We start from the raw sequence: 17,224 nt of genomic DNA, 5'->3' as shown, positions 1-17,224 counted from the left end.
TGATATTGATGCCGCTGTCAGGGGCGACTGGCTTCCAGCTTCACAGCTACCTGTCGAGCCTACAAACAAGATGCAGGTTAAATCTGGCACTGTACGACACGAATCTACACTTCTCCTCCCAATGTGTACACACACAATCCCTCAAGCTGCTTAAGCATGAGAAAAGCCGATCATATATGTACCCAATACATATGACTAAAGGGCAGAGTTGTTGAGTTCAAGATTACAAGCCATGACCTGTGAAGATGTGCTGACGAAAACCTGTTTTATTTGTATACACACCTATAAAATTGGCCCACTGACCAAGGCAAGATAGAGCACATATAATGGCCCGTTTCCACTGAGTGGTACAGTACGGTTTGGTACACTTTTACGACTGTTTCCACTGCCAAAAGGTACCAAAAAGTGAACATACCGTACCACATGCAGCTGACCGCTATTGGTTTACAGATACACGACACTAGCTCGTGCACATGCCAGAAGAATGAACACAAAGGAAGTGTCATTTTTAAATACACAGCCGAGACATTACATTGTAATAACATACACATAATAACGCACCATGGTCAACAAGAGCTTAAATAAACCTTTTCGTCGTCTTGATGAACATTCACAAAGCCAAGAAAAAAAGCAGAATCTACCATGTCGTTGTTTACAAGGCTGTCTAAAGTGTGAGCAGTTTCGCTTTCTCGCATGTGCTTGCTGCGCGTCTGTATTTGAAATAAACTTCTTTAGCTGATGATAATAACGTGCACGTGATTATTGAAGTGCGTCTGACATCCTTACAGAAACAGACTAACGTAAAAGTGAACCGCGAAAAAAACAAAGGAGCAAATGATTCTTTCAGCAACCTAAAACATGAACAAACTGCCCTATTTAACTATAATCATCACCATTAGGACCTTCTATGAACTCAGAAGTGACAGAATTACTCTCTAACACAGGTTACATGTGCTGGTGAAGATTACAGATACAGGTGAGAGATTTGCACTGACTGGGCTATATGTTGCGTGTTGTTTTTTAACCCAAATAAGGACTAAATGTATGTTGTGTGTAGTTTTTTCTGTATTTGGTAACATATAGGAGACTGTAAGGCTCTGCATGTGTTCATATAGGTTGCATTTATTTATTTGTTTGTTTTTATATAATTGCAGACGTTACAGTAGGTTATTTTGTACTATGTGAATGACCCAAACAGGTTTTTTTTTACATTTACTCGAGCTAGAAAGACTTCGACTGAAACTTTTTAGTACACCACATCTGGTATAGTACACCTGCACTATATGACCTGTTGATAATAGTTGAACAAACTAAACTTACACACAACATGTAAAATTTTTATCTGATTTGTTCTATATATCCCTCTTTTCTACAGCACAGGTGGTCTTGCAAACACCAGTCACCTGGGAAGAAAGAGACCAGCGCTGACAGGGACAGTCTATTCTTAAACATCCGAGAAGAGTGCACTGAAAACTAAGCTGTTGTTCCAGCAGTCCCACACACCCAGAGAGAGTACATGCCAAACAACACTCCGCCAGTCAGATGAACAGACTCTTTTGCTCACACAGTGACAAAAAAAAAAAAAAAAAAACTTACATGTTGGTTTTGGTGGTTTATGAGAACTCACCATAAGAATAATGTATTTTATAATGAAAAAAACTGCTTATTAAATGGTCTTTCCCTACCCCTAAACACATCTCACAGGAAACCAATCACAAAAAAATCTCACATGTTGGTTTTGGTGGTTTATGAGGACTCCCCATAAGAATAAGGTATTTTATAATGAAAAAAAAACAGCATATTATACAGTCTTATGCTATCCTTAAACACAACTCTCACAGGAAACCAGTCACACACACAAAAAAAAAAATCTCACATGTTGGTTTTAGTGGTTTATGAGGACTCTTCATAGGATTAATGTATTTTATGTACAAATGGTTATTATATGGCCTTATCCTACCCCTAAACCAAACCACAGACAACAAAAATCTCACATGTTGGTTTATGAGGACTCTCCATAGGAATAATGTATTTTATGAATGTAAAAAAATGCTTCTTATATACCCTAACCCTTACCCTAACCCTAAATCCAACCCTCACAGGACACCCGTCACAAAAATCTCCCTTTTTGGTTTTGGTGGTTTACCAGGACTCTCCATATGAATAATGCATTTTATTATGTAAAAACTGCTTACTAAATGGCCTTATTCTACCCCTAAACCAAACCCTTACAGAAAACTAGTCACAAAAAAAATCTTACATGTCGGTTTGTGGTTTTTATGAGAACTCTCCATAGAAAAAATGCATTTTATAATGTAAAAACTGCTTATTATATGGCCTTAAACCAATCTCTTACAGGAAACCAGTAACAAAAAAAAAACCTCACGTTGATTTTGGTGGTTTATGAGGACTCCCAATAGGCATAATGTATTCTATAATATCCAAACTGCTTATTATATGCCCTTACCCCACCCTTACAGGAAACTAGTCACAAATCTCACATATTGGATTTTGTGGTTTATGATGACTCTAAATAGGCATAATGTATTTTATAATGTAAAAACTGCTTATTATATGCTCTTACCCTACACCCCTGAACCCAACCCTTACAGGAAGCCTGTGGCAAACTAATGTCAAATAATCCTTTTAGATATGGACACAGGGTATATCTTCATAAAACACCTCAACATTAATACTTCCCAGTTCATCCCCATATCATTACACAAATTTGTGTCCTCATAAACCACCAAAACTAGTTCATCCATAAAAACACACAACCAGCTGACACAACGACCCTCACACATTCCCCCCCAAACCAATTAACTCAGTACACCCGACATTAGGATATAAAACACTAAAATACGTTGATTCATGCCATGCTTAGAATCCTGACACGTTTTCAGCACAAAGCCATGAAGGCGAAACTAGGCTGTAAAGCCACAGCTTGCAGCTGTAAATTAGAATGTGCTTACCGGGAGGAGAGATTGATGACTACGTAGTGTGCATCTTGTGGCTCGCTCACTTAGTTAATTGGGCATTGCTGTGACTTTCCACATCTGCACTCATCCCGAATGCAGCGGCGTCTTAAACAGAATTAAAAGAGATGTCTGTGTGACATCCTTAAAAAGCTTGTTGACCAATCGGTTGAGGAGGCAATCTCCTCGGGAGGCTTTACAGGTGGTAAATGGATTACGTAACTGGGATTGAAAGTCAAGACGATGGGGCTTTGTGGAGCATGCCGAGGAAAACGAGGGGAGCAGTGTTGTTTGTTCCAAGGCTATGGATTTCTAATAAATGTTTACCGCTCGCTTTGGCCCCAAAACTCCCAACAACAATCCGTTTTAGTCACGGGAAAGGAAGGTCAATTTATTTAAATCCAGCTCTTATCCTGAAAAGTCATCCTGGCTTCAAACCCGTCCCAAGCCACTGGCTCCATTTGGCATCGCTGTCATTTCCAGCCGTCTTCTTAATAACTCCTTGACTTAACCCACTTCCCGACGCAGGGGCCCTCGTATTCAATCATCGTCTGCTCCAGGAGAGACCAATCCTCTGTTTATATTCCTCCACAATTTATCCCACTTTAAAAGACTGCTCCGAGAGCGAGAATGGAAGAGAGAAGGCACTGGAGGCTCTTTACAATAAGCCTGATTCATCGCGAAAAATTTTCTCGTTGTTTAATCAGGCACTGTAATGAGAGAGAGTCTCTGTCTATTCAGACGTCTATTGACTCTTCTGTTCTATTCAAACACTTTTCGCCACTTTAGTTCTCTCTGCACTTCATAAGCTCCTCTAGAAAAGCCTCTTAATGGAATGTGAGGCAAAGAGAGCGGCATATTCTGACAAGCGAAGACACATTCGGGAAAACAAAAACGAACAAGGCTGCCGAACGCGCAACCTGCTCTGGTACAAATAAATGCATTGAATTGCTGCCAGCGCTGCTCATATTGTCGAGCTTGGAACACAAACCACGTAGGACAGAAAGCAGGCAAAACACAGGCTCATTGGGTAATCAATCCGCTTCTGTGTCCCTGTAGAGACTTGAGCAGACATCTCCTGAACCACCTCCTGTTTAGGCCAACAACCAGGGCATGGGGCAGGCACAGATATGGTACTGTTTTCATGCAGGAGAGCATCTCAAACTGAGAACTAACACGAACTTCAGCTGGGAACAAGGTATCTCTTCAATTATTAGGCAGATCTTTCTAGAAGAAACAATCAACTTTAAATAAATCTAAAGGAATTCTAATAAAAAATAAAGTGCAAATTTCATGAACATCTACCCACTTCATTAGATCTATAAACTGTACTGCCATTTATAATGCTCTACTGCCGAGGATTAGCACAACAAACTGTTCAACAATGCTGTATTAGTACTATATGAAACGTTTGGCACATCAGATCGTTACTAGGCTCACCACTGTGTTTATCATGACAATTTTATAAGCAAGTCAGGTTTGATATGCATGGAGACATAAATAAACCAATGAATTCCCATATTTAAAAGTGGCAGTCGCTTCAAAAATTTTCCAGAAAACAGCAGTTATGGTCGTGTGCCATTCAGAAAGAATCAGATTCATTTAAAACGTTACAGTGAACAGCAAAAATGAAAATGTCTTTGAAAATGTAGATTTTAATCCATTTCTAGGTAAATATTTAAACATTTAAACAATTTTTTTTTTTATTAAAATGTTATATTCAATAACTTGTTCAAAACATTAAAAATAAGAGTGGTGTAACTCAACATCTACAGGAGTAGAAAATACATTTAAATTCAGTTAAGATGCAGCAAAAAACAAAAAAAAGTACAAACTAATCTAATTAGTATACTAATCTACACTGTGAAACATGCTGAGATCCAACACAATTCCTTAATGCTTTCTTAACAAAAATCAATTGAGTTAACTTCTTTATTTTTTACAAATTTAAGTAGATTGAGCATAACAATTAAAAAACGTAAGAATTGTGTCGTTTCATCTTGTTTTCATAAAGTAGTTTTAACAAGAAGCAAACATAATTTGAGCAAATATGCAAAATATCTTGCTGTAAAGTATCAAAGAGAGTATTAGTATTAATTGATTATTAATTATATTGAGACCTTTAAGGGGTGTTCTCATTCATGCTCATGCTGGGCACTGTAAATGGCTCTTCAATTGCTAAATTTTAATCGTTGGAGTAAAAAGACATACAGAGTTGCGATTTGTATTTAAAAGGAAATAAAACATTTGGCTTCAAAATAAAAAAAAAACTTTGATATTACAATTAATAATTTAGATTTCATATACTTCACATAGTTTCCAATTCCCACTTATTAACCTAATAAAATAGTGCCGCTTTAAACTACTTATATAAAATAGGAGCTATAAGTAGGCCCACACGGAATCTGAGCGCACAGAAATACACAGATTTTTAGCCCAGTCTATTTACTTGTGTAAATTTATATATTTTCGGTTTTTAAATTAATTTCAGTAATAATATTGACTAATATGAAAATATGTATGTTTTATTCACAATAAAGTTTGTAAAGTAATATTTCCTGTCTTTTAGTAGATATATTATGTGAGAAACCTGCTTTGATTGTTGCAAATTTGAATGTAATTGGATTTGCATTGTAAACATTAAATAAAAGTAAAAAAAAAAAGTATTTTTTACTTCACATAATAAGGTTAGCTAATAAATTCCCAAAATCATTCTGCATAAATCCACAGACTTTTTACAAAACTCTGTGCAGAAATAGGAAAAAATATCAGCAGATTCTGTCTTGCCCTACCTAAAAGCCACTTTCCAAAACCTTTTCACTCAATGTTCAACACTGGTGGAATGATCTTCCCATTCCCACTCGGATTTCTGATACACTGGTATACTTCAAACAACTAAAAACCCATCTTTTCCGAGAACACTTGAAACCGGTGAATACTCTAGAACTAAATTCTCTGAGCACAAAGTTACTTTCAATAAATAGTGCTTTTCTCGTGTATTGCCTCTTGTTGAATCGCTGAATACCTCCTCAATCGTAAGTCGCTTTAAACAAAACCATCTGCTAAATTACTAAATGCAATGTAAAATAACTTAAATCAACAACTCTTGAGGGTTTTTTGCAACAACTTAATTGTTTTATGTTCAATCTACTTCCATTTGGAAAAACAATTAAATTAACTTAATCGACTTGTGTTAGGATAACATGAAGGTATTGTTCTCTTTGTTTACAGTGTACTGTTTGAATGATCTACTTTTGATCAATTTTGGTCTATTTAATAGATATAGAAGGTTTCAGATCTGGAAACTGGCCCCAATAGCAGCTCCCTGATGGTAGAAGAGCAGTAAAAAATGCACTCTTGAAGACAAAAAAGCAGAACTCCTGCTATCGAATTACCATAATATCAAAAGTCGATTTTTGCTCATGTCTACAGACGGAGACACGGTTACAAATCAAGTGTAAAAAATTTTTGGGGTTATACAGCAGGACTTTAAAGCTCAGTGGAGGGAGTGGGCGTGGAGTAACTGGGCCCAGTCAGATACAGATGAGAAATCCAGAGGAGAAATGAGGTTCCATATGAGGAAGCCCTGCTGGGGATGAAATGACCCTAGTATTGAGGAGGTAAGGATGGCAGCTTTCCATGCGCGCTCCTCTCTCTGCTGATTAGCAGGACTGATGCTCTCCTGCCTGAGCCGGGTCTGTGGACTGATGGGACATCACCAGGGCTCCACATCGTCTCCATTAACACTTCATCTCGCTCACCTGAGGGGAGCTGAAATATGAAATCACAATATAAAGAGTAGAGACGAGAGAGAATCTCTGAGCAGACAAAACATGCACAGTCAAACTCTTCAACTCGCCCATGTACAGTTTATCCTCCACCACATACACACACACACACACACACATTTTCTGTGGTTGGAGCTCCAGATACACTCTCCAACAGTGCTCCGGTTACATATTCAGATCAAACGCTTCACAGGGCTCTCCAAGCTGAAGAAAGCGCACTGATCCTCCAAGCTTCTAGTGCTTCTTGTGTTCTTGTTGGATGTTCCTCTGTGCTTTGTGACTGGAAAAGAGAGCGCTCTCTTTGTGTCTTAAAATATGCCTCTGCTGCTTCTGTACCAAGTCGCGATTTCTTTTGTCAGACGCAACTAAATGAAAGACCTTCATCTTCATGGGAGGGATGGAGGGGCCCACAGAGACACGTCACACACAACTTTGTCAAAATCAGTAGAAATTCTGGGTGCAGTTGGGGATTTAGGGTTTTTAATTCAATTTCTTTTTGACTGTCTAGACGTTTTTGCGCAGATTGTACAGTCTGAGCATTTCCATAACTCTATGGAGACATATGCCACATTTTATCCTACCAAGTTTGTCATTTAAATGTGTGCCACAGAAATAAAAAGTCAAAATGGGTAAAAATAAAAAGCATTGTGCCTTAGGTATTAGCAATGTTAAAACAACGTTAATAACGCCCTGATGTTTTTAACGTAGATATGAAAATGGCATGTTCAACTTAAAACGGCCAATTTTTAAAGCTTTGGTGAACAGATTAAAGCTTGGTCTCATTTTAAATAAGTCAGATTGTAGCTGAAGTGAAAAAAAAAAAGAATTAATGCCTTTATGTATATGTCAATTATAAAACAATAATTGTATGATAAAATGTTTGCTATAATAAAACATAAAATGTATTTTACAAAACACGTTTTAGCCTAAAATGTTGCAAATTTGAAATTAATATCTCAAAAATTAGCTTTCAGTAAGATTTTGTTTGGCCACAGTACCAAACATCACCACTAGATGACTTCCAATTTTTATTGATGATCCTACAAGAGCGCCCCCTATGTTTTGAGGAATTCATACCTTAACAATATTTATTAAGTAGACAAAAATTATAAAGTAGTATGGTCAGTTTTAACATATGATTCCAACTTAAACTTTATAAAAAAAAAAAATTTAATCAATCTGAACAGAAAGAAGGTAACAGAATAATAGTAAATTTTAAAATATCTGTGTAAAATTAGCATTTTGCTAAACTACTAAACTTCTTGTTGGCATGAAATGTGTCCTCTATAGAAATGTAAAACTATATAAAGTATAGCAATAACTATAAAAGGGATAATGATAAATGAAATGTAAGCCAGTTCTATGTTGAGTGTTTCTTATTGAGCTTGTTTTAGCACTTTTTTAGAACATCCGAGCAGCTGCCTGTGGAAATGACTAGGAATACTATGTATTGTATGATGAAATGTCTGTTATAACAACGCATAAAATATGTATTTCACAAAACATGTTTAGTCTAAAATTCAAATTATATTCTAAATTTGAAATTGATGTTTAAAAAAAATGCTTTTAGTAGGATGTTTGTTTGGCCGCAGCACCAAACATAACCACTAGATGACTTCCAATTTCCATTGATGAACCTACTAGAGCGCCCCCTATGTTTTGAGAAAAATAAATTGCATTTATTCATATTTTCAACAATATTTGTAAGTAGACAATAACTCTGACATAATATAGACAGTTTTGTGGTACTTAATTTGAATTTAGTCTCTTAAAAGCATCGAAACAAAATTTTACATGTGGATTATTGTAGCAACGTAATGCTTTACGACTCCGGTGAGTATTTTTTATTTTTTTTGCAAATTAATAAATAGCTGTTGCTCAGTGTAATGTGAAATGGGATGCTGACAACAGAGTGCGAATCCAAATGCAGGTTTATTAAGAATAGTTGGTCAATGGTCAACATAGGAATAAACAGATTTAGAGGTAACCCAGAGTCGTAATCAAATATCAGGCGAGTGGTCAAAGGCAGCAGACAATGTAAAACGAACAAAACAAAGCAAGGTTTAAACACAGAAGGCAAGGTAAGAAAAACGCATCGTAATGTTCACAATCAGTATAACACGACTCCGCAATCTGTGTGTGTTTGAGAGGTGTATGAATAGTCTGTGTAATTAATCCTGAACAGCTTCAGCTGTGTCTGTTTGCACTCATGGAGGATCTAGGCCAGGTGTGTGAGTGAAGTGCATGACTGGAACTTGTAGTTTATATACCAGTAGGTATATAATCCACAAGTAGGTATATAATCTATAATCAAGCTGGTGATTGTGAAACTCAGAAATAGCCATCAAAAATCAGTCACCATGGAAACGATCATTTAAACAACTAACATTAAGCTTTCAAATGATATATGGTTTGCCACGATTGCTTTGATTAGACTATAATACAATATAATTCAAATGTAATCATAAATAAATCGTCCAACAAGTTTTAAATGTGTTTATCCAAAGTAACTTTGTAACTGTGACTAAGTAACAAAAAAAAGAAAAGAAGAAATGAGATAAAATATATAGTCAGAAGTCTTACACATTTCCAACAATATATAGTTTGTCATGATTGAATTAGGATTCAGGTGCAAAACAGTGAAGTAAACTTGAATGTTTCAGGTGATAGTTAAAGCATTAAAAATTGTGCTTTGGATATATGTAGCCATTAAAATCAATGCATAGTGCCAAACATGTTTGCATCAGAAAAAAATAAAATAAAATAATAAATATTCACGTGCTATACTTTTATTGTAAGTGATCAATAATCAGTTACCACTATTTTACATAGATTGATTTCTCTAGTCTAAACTGCTTCCTTTCATTACCACTGCTGTGTGAACATGCATCACAACACTACAGAGACCAGAGGAGAAGTGGGGAGTAAAGTCCTTAATCAAACAATCAATTAATCAATCAATCAAAATCAATCAATCAATCCACCATTCCAAATAATGAAAATATTTGTAGTCTAATGTATTTGAGATGTGTTTTTCCCAGTTCAAAGCTGATTTGTCACAGGTATATTTTTCCTCTTTAAAAGTCATGCAAACATATCCATTTGGCTGTCAGAAGCGGGCGAGAGAACAAGTGCGGCTGCACAGATTTGTGTTATAAACAGACTGAGGGTAAGAAAATAATAGTGCAATAATTCAATGTAAAATACTAAATTATTTCTTGTTGGCATAAAGTGTCTTTTGTAGAAATGCAATACCAATATCAATAACTAAAAAAAGGAATATTATTATGATGATTGAAATGTAAGCCAGTTCTAAGTTGAGTGTTTCTTATTGACCGTACAGAAGTGCAATCGTTTTAGCAATTTTTTTTAGAATTTGAGCAGCTGCCTATTGGAGAAATGACTAGGAATAAACTTCAGAAAATGGTCAAACTACTTGCTCTACAAACAAACATGCTCATGACTATACATTAACATTAAAATAAGATAATAAGAAAATATCAGTTTGCAAAGTCAAGCAGAATAACAAGGTGTATTTAATGTCTAATTACACTGAGGTGTTGCATGCAGAACTGTTGCAAACAACTTATTTGTGTTGAATATAAACAAACAAATTAAATTTAATAGTGTTCAACTTAATTTGTTTAAATTCAGCCCAAATAAATTGCTTACAACAACTTAACGTAAAAAAAATTGAATAAATAAAAAGAATCATCTTTGAATATTTTTTTTTTCAGTGTATAAGTCTCGAGAAAAAAAGATTCCAGTGGCTATGCCCACTCATATGTGACGAATAAGGTCAATAAAAATGTGGTTAAAATTTGATCTTTTTTATATATACTTGATTTTAACGTTTACTGATTTAATGCCTTTAATAGTGCAGTTTAAGATTGTAAAGTTGTAATGTTATATTATTTCTTCAGCTAACTGTAAAAGGTAAAGTTGTCAAAACCAAATAGAAACTGTGCATGGCTGTAATAGTACCCTATGTAAAAGAATCAGTGGGTCATATCACAGCTTTCTTATTAGTAAGTGTGAGAGGAACTGAGCTTAGATTTTTTTTTAGATGTTAGTATTAGTATTGTTTGTTTTTAAGGATATCTACTGTGCTCCAAAAACAGTGACAAAATTCACATTTAGAAGATATAAGACAAATATAAAAACGTAAGGTTTGTAGTTTGCCCCTTCCACCTAAATCACAGGTGTCAAAGCCAGTTCCTGGAGGGCCAGAGTTCTGCACCGATTTAGTTCCAACCCTAATTTAACACACCTGATCAAACTAATTGTGTCCTTCAAGCTTGTTTGAAACCTACAGGTAAGTGTGTTAAAGTAGGGTTGGAACTAAACTATGCAGGGCTGTGGCCCTTCAGGAACTGGCTTCGACACCAGCGGCCTAAACCAGCGGTTTCATTAAAAAAGGGAGGAGCCACATAGTCCCACCCTCTCTTTGTTTTTAGGGTTGTCATGATAGTAACATTTTAAAAACATCCATTCACCGCTAACATTTGAGCGCTCAACAGAAATGATTGTTGTGATTGGCCGTGAAGGTCATCAGTTCACCGAGTGTAAACACAGACACAGGGACACTGGAGCACTTCAAAGTCACTTCAATCAGCTGGTTTGTCTATAAGCTGACATACAAGCAATTCGCTCATGAATCGCAGCTTTAAAACGCTAATGTTCCTGTGGCTGTAGTTACACTGTAGTTAACCAGCAGTGAGTTTGGTGAACTTATGACCTTCACAGCCACCTACAGTCATTTCTATTGAGCACATGAACACAATGGCAAATCAGCGGTTTTTAAGAACACGTTCAATATCGCTCAAACGTTAGCAAGAAATTAACATTTTAAAAACTGTAGTATCAATTGATACCGAATTCCAGTATCGTGACAACCCTATTCGTGTTTTGGATTACGTCAAACATCGAATAAAAATGCACATTTCAAAGCAGTTCAATGGACCTAATACATTGTATCTTTGGCTATGCATGGGCTTCAGTTCTGAGATGCACTTCCATATTGGGTATATATGATCAATTCGTGCTATGGATTACCCAAAAAATATTCAATCACAGCCATAAGAAACCCCCTGTGGAATGAGCACAGTGGTAAATCATGCTAAATATTATTTGCCCCTAAGGATGACTGTACTCGTAATTCTCGCTATTGTCCATACAGCACTAATTCATTTGATGTTTCTCCGATATCTCTTACTCATCCCATCTAAAAGTCAACACATGCTTGGGAGAAAATTCAAGTGTGGAGGACTGCAGCAAATGTCAGAAACAATGTAAGCCTTTGAGATCAGCAATGTGAGTGGGGGGTTTGTCAGCGATGGTCGGAGATATAGACACAGATAGACCCTAGGGCTTCTCAACATGGACATGATGGGGGGGAAACCGTAAAGCAAAGAATGTATTAAAGCGGATGCAAAGACTTGAATTAAATCCACCAAGCAATATGATCAATGCAATAATGGCGTATCTTAATGGGGATAATCAAACAAGAGCAGTCTTGAGTATTGTAAATGAGGTCAAAGAAAAAAGATGTTTATGGCAAACAAGAGCGAAGTAAAAACAAGATATATCAGGGAGATGAAACACTTGCTGCTTTAAAATTAAAAACATGGTGGAAGCAGCGTATTTCTTGCAAATCCTCTGCTTTGAGAACTCATTGTGCCGGGTGACTGATGGTAATTAGTTGAAATTAGGTTGCAAGCTGGGCCACAGTATATCAGAGCAGTGCTGTTCTTTTTTTTCCCCCCATTTCTCTAATTTGTTTACAGTCTTTAAGCCTCTTGAGTGAGCTCTGGAGGCTTTTGATATAAAGGCAAAAATACTGGGAAAATAATAAAAATTGCAACTTCGGAATGCAAACAAACAACAATTGTGACAACTGATTATTCACATCTTTTTTTCTACTGTTGCTCTTCAAATGATCTGCAAAATGACTATATAACATTTACATCACACTCTATGCAAATATGGTTAAAATGTTCATTAATTTTCCTTCGGCTTATATATCAGGGGTCACCACAGTGGAATGAATCGCCAACTAATCACCCATATGTTCTACACAGCGGATGCCCTTCCAGTATTGGGAAACACCTATACACTCTCACATTCTAACACAGACTCATCGATTGTTTCTCAATTCCAAGAACGCAGTTAACAGATTTGTGTTCTTTTGAAGACCGGTCCTGGCAGGTTACTCCAGGAGACCTCCAGAACACAAAACGCGTCCAGTGATAAATGAGAAACTACGTTCTTTCTGACGGTCACTTGACCTTCACGCATTATAACTGAAAATAATTCAAAGGGGTGGTCCAGAGTGCATTTTTAAAGCTTGGTTGTGTTTATAAGATGTAAAGTGTGCTCATGCTTCACTTGTAGAAAATGAGGCTATTGTTTCATATATCATCCTTAAATTAATGTCAAATTACATACTAACATGAAAACCACTGTCATGTTTTCTAGTTCTTCTGAAAGACTCACCCTCAGGAGGCTCTGATTGGTCAGCTAAAAATGTGCTGTCATTCGAAGATCGGCTCCAGTGAAGCGTCACATCTAGTCACTAATATGCATTTTTGTGCTGTGTAAACTGTCAGTCAGAGTAGCTGTTAGCAGTAGCAGAGCCTGAATCAGACAGAAAATAAAAAGGACACAGCTAAACCTTACGCCTGCTCTTTAAAATAACATCTTACAAGTCTTTTATATATATTGAGGTTATAAGAATGTGCAAGTAATATAAAATGTTCACAAATCTTTTGCGAGTTTGTTTTTTTGAAAGACACTGCAGCGCTGGTAAAGATTGTGGCTGTTAACAGTGGTTTAAAGTTACTGGAAGCTGTCCTTTGTCAAATGCTAGAGCTATATCTTTACTATACTTCTCTGGAACATAATTAAATCAAACTAAGCACTCCTTTGGAAGCCAAAATACAGAAACAGAAGAAGCTCTGTAGAAATAGCCGCATTTGGATGGCATTTCTCTGCTATGACATTACAGCACCTCTGGCCACACCCCTTCGATGTGCATGGTGTGTGCGCGTACATTAAGACATTGTTTATATTCACAGAGCTACATTACACGAAAACTAAAGTTTAAAATATGTTATCATAGTTGACCACCCCTTTAAACATTACAGCATTCATAGAATGATTTAGTTTTTTTCCCTTTCAATGTGTATAACAGGCACAAAACCTTACAAATATATTTTGCCCAAAAAAAACGACTTTATTACTAATTTCAGCAAATAAACACCCTTAATGTGTTTATTGCTTTATTAAGATTTTCATGGTAATATTTACTTTCACCGTCTCATTTAGGGAAACACCTGAGATTTCTCGAATGAGTTTGGTGCTCAAGTCTGCATCGATGCATCCTCGTAATCAAGAACAGATCTGGGAACTTTTACACATCCTCCGTTCTTGCGGTCTTAAGTTTTGGAACTGAACTTTGGCAGTTGAGGATCACATTACACAAGAACACAAGGACACAAGATCGCTGAAAAATGCATATTGAAAAACAGCCACGCACTACAGTCAATGTTGCTCACCCAATTCACCCATAGCGCATGTCTTTGGACTGTAGGGGAAAGCAGAGCACCTGGAGGAAACCCACGCCAAAAGGAGGAGAACATGCAAGCTCCACACAGAAATGCCAACTGATCCAGCCGGGACTTGAACCAGTGATTTTCTTGCTGTGAGGCAACAGTGCTAACCACTGAGCTACATTGACGCATGGATTAGATCAAGATTGGTTCAAAGCAGCGACAGATGGTGGCATGCAGGTAATCCAAAAGTGATGTCGGTGTAAGAAGTGAAAAGACATGGTTTGAATAGTACAGTCTCAAAAAATGCAAAAACTATTGTGAAAAAAATATACTAGTTTGATAATTACTTCTGTATGTATTCAAATCTGTCAATGTTTTAATTTAAACAATTTGCTAAATTAACACTACATTTATACAACTCACAGCATGCAAATATGATGTAAAATAATGTATAAAAAACGCGATGCACCTCCGAGCTCATCTGATTGGTCCACTGTTATGAAACTGACAGTGATGAGCTGCACTGCTTGTAAAACTTTAATATCTTTTTAATACTGTGTTGCAAGAGTAAACACCACACATGTCTGTCAAGCGTGTGATTACATTGTCAAACATTCCAAAAATAGTGCTTTGGAAAGAAAAAAAAAAATGTATTCTGCATTAACTACCCCTTAGGAAAACACTCCTGCTGAACAGTTAAAGGTGCAGGAGATGATTGTCTTCAGAAACATTTTTTGTTGTGCTGGTGGAAAATCTTTTCACATTCCAATAGCAATGATTAAAGTAAATTACCTAAATGTATTTATATGTATTTTGTATATTCTGGGTAAGGCATAAAACTAAAAACATTTTAATCCAATTATAAATTGTCAGGCCGACAATTCCCCTAATTCTGATAAGTAGCCATGATCATGTGCACACACAGGATGAGAATGGTAAAAACAAATGCTGAATCGAAATCTTTTTATAATTCTGAATCAACATTGGAGTTTCTTTTGCACGCTAGAGGAAGGATGACACAATGGCTGAAGTATTTTTTTAAGACAGGTAATGTTCTGTTTTAAAACTATTTTAGTCCCGCAATTTAGTCATGTAGATGTTGTTGTCGTTACGAATGGATTTTATGCACAGAAGTGTTGTTCAGCCACTGAAATCTCCCGGCAATAGATGGGTGTGACTATTTTCAACTTTATAAGGGAAGCTTTTTTGCAAATTTAAGTAATTTAAATTTAAGATTGAACAAACAATTAAGTTTTGTCAAAAAAAACTTAAGAATTGTGTTGGTTTAGCTCATTTTAAATTAGTTTGAACCAGCGAAAATCATTTTGAGTGTGCACTGCAAATAAAGTAATACAACATACAGAATACAAGGGAAGAGGAATACTATTCATAGCTCGGTTTCCTTAACACTTCAAAAAGTACAAGATTTTACAATTACAAATCAGATTTATTGGCAAGAGGACACGTTACAACTTATTAAAATGACTCTCCAGAAGGAAACAACACGGCTCAGCTGAGTGAACCTCCAGAGGAATTAAACGTCTGTGGCAAAACAATCTTTATTCAGAGGTCAGAAGAGAAAATCTATATCTATGAAATGTGCATTTGTTCAGAATCAAAGCAGATAGGACAGTCCTCAACATAACAGAAAGGCAGACATATTGGCATAGAGATCACCAATGAGATGAACATTGAGAATATGTCATGTGTTATTAATGAGCTGTGATTTGCACTGTATTTCTAGTGAAGGTAAAATGAAGTAGTTCAACTGAATGAGATGGAAAGTATAGATAGATGAAACAAAAGTGACCCGAGGAGGGGTTTGAGTGCGCTTCAGAGGTCAACATTTCACATTATCTCTACCCGAATGTTACCTGTTCACAGCTGGTCCGTTGAATCCCGCTAGATTGAATTTTTCTAAGGGACAACGTAATCACTTCTACCTGAGGTTGCCTTATCATACATCAAACACAGATAAGAGCAATGACAAGCTTTTCTAATGAATGAGCCCTCAAAAAGGCTATGACTGGGGGGAACTGACTGACTATGATGGACGACTAGAGTGAGAGGCTTATAAAGGTCTATTTTATGCTGACTTTCCAGCAGCCAGCTTTTTTGTGAGACTTATACGATATATAAAAATTAACTACCTACCCATATATATATATATATATATATATATAAATATATATATATATATATATAAATATATATATATATATATATATGGGTAGTTGAAAAACTGGCTTTTTCCTCCTGTAAAAAAACATTTATGAAGAAAATAATGTTACATTTATGTACCATTTATGAAGGAAATATAAGGGGTATACATTTGTGCATACATTTTAACTGTATAGTAAAAATGTCTTATGGTGTGACATCGCAAAGAATAAGAAAGATATATAATATTTTAATATTCAAATAGTGTGAAATTTATCTTAAGGGTTGGACACTTACAATTATCATTAGTGCAATTTATTTTATATGAAATTATGAATAATATTTTTGTTGGACATTTTACTTTTTTTTGTACATACAAATAATTCTGAGACCAAAAATTAACAGTTGCGCTTCATTGGCCTTCAGATACGTTTTCAGTGAATTGCCTGATTTAAAATGAGCAAAGAGTCAGGCCAGTGGACAAAATGTATCAAGTTCCTTTGTTGTTAAAAATATTTGGATGAAGAAAATGATTGCCATTTTTTATTATAGCCACTGGTAAAATTAGGCCTGAGGTACTTATTATTTTGTTTATTTATCTTTTTTAAAACACCCAAAATGTGAAGCCAAATACCTTGAAATATATCCTCTACCTAAACACCCAAAAGAAACTAAATACACCTGAAAAAAATAACAGAAATACTTTTCATGTTTATATAAGTGTTATATATACAGTTGAAGTGAGAAT

At 35.8% G+C, this 17,224-nt stretch overlaps 2 protein-coding genes across 10 annotated transcripts in view; one reads left to right on the top strand and one right to left on the bottom strand.

The window, feature by feature from the left end:
- The window catches only part of hmbox1a (homeobox containing 1a), a 664,927-nt gene that overhangs the window by 446,350 nt on the left and 201,353 nt on the right, over window positions 1-17,224 (top strand). The window lies entirely within an intron of this gene.
- The window catches only part of efcab11 (EF-hand calcium binding domain 11), a 109,254-nt gene that overhangs the window by 17,433 nt on the left and 74,597 nt on the right, over window positions 1-17,224 (bottom strand). For 2 of the 9 annotated variants that reach the window (XM_087289005.1, XM_087289009.1), the window contains one exon: window positions 4,611-6,746. In XM_087289005.1, coding sequence (XP_087145131.1) covers window positions 6,716-6,746 — 31 coding nt within the window. In that variant the 3' untranslated portion in view covers window positions 4,611-6,715. 9 annotated transcript variants of the gene reach the window in all.

Source organism: Danio rerio, chromosome 17, assembly GCF_052040795.2.
Source record: "Danio rerio strain M-AB ecotype USA chromosome 17, GRCz13ab, whole genome shotgun sequence".
NCBI classification, from domain to species: domain Eukaryota; kingdom Metazoa; phylum Chordata; class Actinopteri; order Cypriniformes; family Danionidae; genus Danio; species Danio rerio.
Note: the sequence above shows the minus strand (reverse complement) of the source record. Positions and strands in the feature narration are given on the sequence as shown.